The sequence below is a fragment of the Camelina sativa genome, chromosome 2, assembly GCF_000633955.1.
Source record: "Camelina sativa cultivar DH55 chromosome 2, Cs, whole genome shotgun sequence".
Classification (NCBI taxonomy): Eukaryota; Viridiplantae; Streptophyta; class Magnoliopsida; order Brassicales; family Brassicaceae; genus Camelina; species Camelina sativa.
Genome location: NC_025686.1, coordinates 21,117,475 through 21,122,920, shown reverse-complemented (window position 1 = coordinate 21,122,920; position 5,446 = coordinate 21,117,475). Strand labels below are relative to the sequence as shown.

The window sequence follows — 5,446 nt, the reverse complement described above, 5'->3', positions numbered from 1 at the left end:
AGCCTAAACAAGGTTGTGTTTCTAGACGATGACATTGTAATCCAAACTGATCTATCACCTCTTTGGGACATTGACATGAATGGGAAAGTAAATGGAGCAGTGGAGACATGTAGAGGAGAAGACAAGTTTGTGATGTCAAAGAAGTTCAAGAGTTACCTCAACTTCTCAAACCCAACAATTGCCAGAAACTTTGATCCAGAGGAATGCGCTTGGGCTTACGGGATGAATGTTTTCGACTTAGCGGCTTGGAGAAAGACTAACATAAGCTCCACTTACTATCACTGGCTTGATGAGGTAAATGGAAACACTAACTATTCAACAATCTCTACCAAGCAGTAATCAACTTAAACTCGAGACTATTTTTCATGTTATATGTTGCAGAACTTAAAATCAGACCTGAGTTTGTGGCAGCTGGGAACTTTGCCTCCTGGGTTGATAGCTTTCCACGGTCATGTACAGACCATAGATCCGTTCTGGCATATGCTCGGTCTGGGATACCAAGAGACCACGAGCTTTGCTGATGCTGAAAGTGCGGCTGTTGTACATTACAATGGAAGAGCTAAGCCTTGGCTTGATATAGCTTTTCCACATCTACGTCCTCTCTGGGCTAAGTATCTTGATTCCTCTGACAGGTTCATCAAGAGCTGTCACATTAGAGCATCATGATAACCACAAACCAAATCTCAATTTTTACATTGGCATCCCAGAGAAGAGATTCACAAGATCAGATCAAAACATAGGAGCACACTTTTCTGCCATGGAGTTTTCACTGCTCTACCGGATCATGTTTTGCTGTCTCTGCAGTCTCTCCTGTTTCTAATTTTTTTGTACTTTCAAACTCTTATGGCGAGGAAGTAAAACCCATTCTATGTATTAATGTAAGAACACATAAAGTGAGAGACGATCTGCCAAACTCTACTTAAATTTACATGTGAATATAGATAACATTGCACGTAGCAATTGGGAGTTTACAATGTCATATCATTGTTCAACAGATAACAAGTTACGACGATAACACGATATAGCGAAATCAACGATAAGACTAAGAAAGCCGAGAAAGAGGAGAGCAAAACAAATGGAGACTTTTCTTTTCAGCGGAAGCAAGAAGCAAACCGGTTGATGATTTTAACTTTGATTAAGCAACAGGTGGGCGAAGGACATGATCCTGAGAAGTATCGACTGAAGCAGGAGGCATGAACTGCCACATGGCAACTCCTGGGTAACTGATGATTGGCACCATCTTGTTTCCAGGAGCTTGGCCTTGCGCAGAAGCAAAAGCAGTTGGCATCATAGGTGGGGCTGGGAAAAAGCTTGGTTGAGGAGCATTCATGGCCTTCAGCTGCTGTTCCAGCTTTTCTTTCTCGGTCTTCAGCCTCTGTTTCTCATCTCGCAGCTCGTTTTTCTCAGTCTGATTTGACATATTCCAGAAACTAGGTAAGCATTTGATCACTTTTATGTAAAGAAAGGAGGATTACAAATTTCACCTTCAACTCTTTGATTTTGTCCTGGAGACTTGAATTGGAGTCCTTCAGCTTCTGGGCCTCGCCCCGTAGCTGTGTCACCATGCGGACAGCATCTACCAAGATAGCAGCCTTGTCTGTTTTGGGAGGATTTCCAGGCTCCAAAATTGTACCCAATTCCACAAACCTGTTATTCATTTAAAAAGTGTATAAGTTTTGGTTCTTCCTAAAGAGGATATGAAGGATATACAAAATTGAAGAAAATTACTTGTCATTCAGCCTGTCCCGTCGCTGCTTCTCCCTACATGCTTTTGAGCTAGTGGCAGAGGATGATTCACATCTCCCCCTGAGACAAGTAATGACCAGGATTACTCTTTTTTATACCATGTCATGACCAAAATATGTCAAGAGAGCCAAGACATATCCCCACAACAAGAGAACCATAAACAAGTGCATAGCGATTGCTCAAAAAGATAAATCCTGGAAACTGCTATCATTTCCGGGTTCAGTAGGTCTTTTGAAATAAAGCTTACCTCTTTTTGGATCCAGGTTCCTTGCTGGCTTCTGAGTTTCCAGCAGAGACATCAACTCCAGCGCTGAAACAACAAGAAATACATCGAACCAACTAAGTATTACCACAATGCAAACAATCGCATGGAAAATAACCAGAACTCATTATAACTATTTCCAAGATAAGCTCTGTAAGTCTATATTCAACTATGCATCAACTTACAACTACTCACTCTCCCAAGGAAGAAGAATTCATTACTTAATATTGACATCGTAAGGTCAAACCATCCACTCATATTGGAAGGCCCTATCCAAAAAAAAGGGAATCTAAATCCCACCTAACAAAGCCAAATAGATCAACCGATCCCCAAATCAAGCAACATGTCAGAAGTTACACTAAAAACATGTCAGGCACACACAGTTGACTTTAGATAAAAACAAACCCCAAATCGGAAATATCCTCTCCTGAAGCCACGCTTCCTAACTTAACATTCTTTTACACACTTGTAGAGAGACATCTAAACAAGCTAAAAACCCCCCCAAAATTTAAGCATACATAAGTAATTTCAATGAATAAGAACTAACAATAAAGTCTCTATACCTCACTCAAACAATCCCACAAGCTTGAAACTTAGCCAAAGTATGCTACTTTACACTTCAAAATTCTCGTTTCTTCTCTCAAATTCAAAGACTAACAACAACAACAACAACAAAATCAGCCCTTTCCTTAATTAACGACACAACTTCGCATACCAGAACAGACCCAAGTTCAAGAAATAACACTGATTTCACCAGAATCGATTTTAAATTTCTTAAGAAACACAGATCGGAACCCTAATTTAAAGCGGTTTTAGAAATGAAAGAGGAGTAAATTAAAAAAAAAAAAACCTGGAATTAGAAGAAACACCAATAGGTTGTTGCTGAACAGGCCAAGAGAAACCAGGACCTTGGATTGTGAAACTTCCGTAATCAGCATCGATCAAGTCGCATATCCAATTAGCGTTTTCAGGCGACACCATCTCCTGAAGCTTTTTTCCACCGGTGAAAAGACGGCGAGGGCTTTTGTAAAATTCCCCGGGGGAATTGAATTTTCCCGGTGGTGATCAGAGAAGATCCGAAGAGGTGGAAAAACTTAAAAGCCAAAAATTGATTTCTGCCGTTGGTGGTGGAAGAAGAAGAAAGAATACTGTTTCTGTTTGGAGGAGAGGAGACGAATTGTGGAATCTTGGAATCCTCTGAGCAAAACACAATTTTTAGAGTGGTTTTCACGCGCACTCTTCTTTATTTTCTTGGGCTTTTAAGGCCCATTCTTAATTCTTTTTATTTTATTTTATTTTTAATTCATTTCATGGAGTAATAAATAAATACCCTGGCCTTAAAAAAAAAAAAAAAGGTGTTACATCATCATATATATTTAAACAAAATTTAATATTCTTTTACAAAAAAAATTGAAAATTAACTAACCAGAGGTCCAGACAAACTCCAGAGCATTTTCACCTAGTGGACATCATTCCGTGATTAGTACTGTAGTAATTTAGTAGTTGGAATCTGATTCTTTGTTATTAGATCAACACTATGTCATTTAAATCAAAGCTTTTATGACTTTCATGGTATTCCTATTAGACATTACTTCAAGATTTCTGATGTTTTGAGTTTATCTTTGTTTTTCTGTTTATTTAACGCGTAACACTAAAGGCTTGTCCGGAGAAGAGTCGCCACTCGCCAGCGACGATCTCTACGACAAATCAAAACGATGGTGATCGATGACGACGGCAATGTTTCGGACTAACGTGTAACTGAACATGGTAACATGGTGGATGCTATTATGATATAGTTTAGCAGAACATGCATTATAATATCTTTACCGTGTCAAAATCAAATTTTAAATTTGAAAAATGTTGCAAAAAAATAAAGTTAAATTATTTGTAAATTAAAAGTTGTATATGTTTTCATATTTTTCGTATTAAACGCTAAAATATAAAATTGATATAACTACAGCTTTTAAAAGTAATAATATGCACTTGAGAGACAAACACATGGCTTCTAGGAATTGATTTTCTCTAAATGGGTGTAAACGTGTAGTATAGTGGTAACATATTACCCCTTTTTAACCAAAGAAAATGAATTTGTCTTTCTGTATGTTTAGACGATTATAGCAATAAGTAATACCTATCATCCTGTCACCACTAACCTGATTTCGATCGATAAATTTTTTTGTTTCAAATTTTTTTATTAGAAATGAGTATTTAAACTTTTTGTTTAGCATTTTAAATTAAATTGACATAAAATATATTTTTCTGTGATAAGGTTCGTTGGATCGAACAGATAATATTCGAGAACATGGTTGGATGGTCGTTTGGTCGTGATCTAGGAGATATATCATTCTTCTGCTTCCTCCCGTACAAACCATACATGAAAATACCTTAAGATTTCAGCATATTCCGTATCAAGATATATAATACTAGTATAGTACATATATAGATCACTCTGGTATATTTATTAGAAGTTTACATAATTCTAATTTTCTAACTTTAAAAATATTCGAACACAGGAGAGAAAACGGCAGATTATATTGATAAGTTTAACGAAGCAAATTAAACACTACAACTATACATAACAATATAACATAATAATTTGGAAAAAAGATGGCTAGCTACATGAAATATAGGTGAATACATGGTCACACATACCAACTATACTATTGTATATTCAACTACACAAAGTATATGTATTACATGGCCACATGCATGAGCTATATGACGTCATGTGTTCAACACCATAGACATACAATCTGGTACACTGATTGATTAATTCCGGTGAAAACCAGTGTTGACTCCGGCGTTGACCAAAAAAAATTTCTAAAATAAAAAATAAAAAATAAAAAATAAGAAGTTATTATATTAAATCATTTATGGTTTTTATTAATTAAAAAGTATTCTATTCAATATCTAAATATTTTTTATATATTTCCTAAATATATCTTAAATGTAAAATAGAGAACCCAAACCTTAAAAAAATTTCTAAAAATTAATTTACCATATTGTAATGGGGCATTCTCAAAAATGCCCCTTTTTCCATACATTTTTTTAAAAATACCCCTTCATGTTGACCATTTTTAAAACTACCTCTCTTTATATACAAAATGACCAAATTACCCTTTTTGAGTGACAGTAAGAATGTACAGTCATCAAAATCGAAAATATTTTCCCGCCAAAATCGAAAATTTTTCCCGAAAAAATTATTTTTTCCCGCCAAAAAAAAATTTTCCCGCCAAAAATATTGAAATTTATACTTTTTAAAAACCTTGTAAACACTTTTAAAAACTTTTAAAAGTGTTTACAAGGTTTTTAAAAGGTTTTTAAACACATTGTAAACGCTTTTAAAAACCTTGTAAATGTTTTTAAAAAGCTTGTAAATGCTTTTAAAAGGTTTTTAAACACCTTGTAAACGCTTTTAAAAACTTTTTAAAAGCATTT

At 35.4% G+C, this 5,446-nt stretch overlaps 2 protein-coding genes across 2 annotated transcripts; one reads left to right on the top strand and one right to left on the bottom strand.

Annotated features, from left to right (window-relative positions):
• On the top strand, positions 76-666 carry LOC104730949 (probable galacturonosyltransferase 12). The gene is made up of 2 exons (XM_010450200.2): positions 76-294; positions 382-666. Exons 1-2 carry the CDS (start codon positions 76-78, stop codon positions 664-666), a joined length of 504 nt encoding a protein of 167 aa, XP_010448502.1.
• Positions 893-3,241, bottom strand: LOC104730958 (transcription factor ILR3). The gene is made up of 5 exons (XM_010450211.2): positions 2,859-3,241; positions 1,994-2,056; positions 1,729-1,806; positions 1,485-1,647; positions 893-1,408 (listed from the first exon to the last, which is right to left on the bottom strand). The coding sequence occupies exons 1-5, from the start codon at positions 2,987-2,989 to the stop codon at positions 1,136-1,138; spliced, it is 708 nt and encodes a 235-aa protein (XP_010448513.1). The 5' UTR covers positions 2,990-3,241; the 3' UTR covers positions 893-1,135.

What these genes read in the sequence shown, in the direction of transcription:
- LOC104730949 (XM_010450200.2), top strand. Translation starts at nt 76, where the DNA reads ATGAATGGGAAAGTAAATGGAGCAGTGGAGACATGTAGAGGAGAAGAC. An exon ending in ACTATCACTGGCTTGATGAG is followed by an intron (nt 295 to 381) that starts GTAAATGGAAAC and finishes TATATGTTGCAG; the next exon opens with AACTTAAAATCAGACCTGAG.
- LOC104730958 (XM_010450211.2), bottom strand. Translation starts at nt 2,989, where the DNA reads ATGGTGTCGCCTGAAAACGCTAATTGGATATGCGACTTGATCGATGCT. An exon ending in GGTGTTTCTTCTAATTCCAG is followed by an intron (nt 2,057 to 2,858) that starts GTTTTTTTTTTT and finishes TTGTTGTTTCAG; the next exon opens with CGCTGGAGTTGATGTCTCTG. An exon ending in GAACCTGGATCCAAAAAGAG is followed by an intron (nt 1,807 to 1,993) that starts GTAAGCTTTATT and finishes TACTTGTCTCAG; the next exon opens with GGGGAGATGTGAATCATCCT.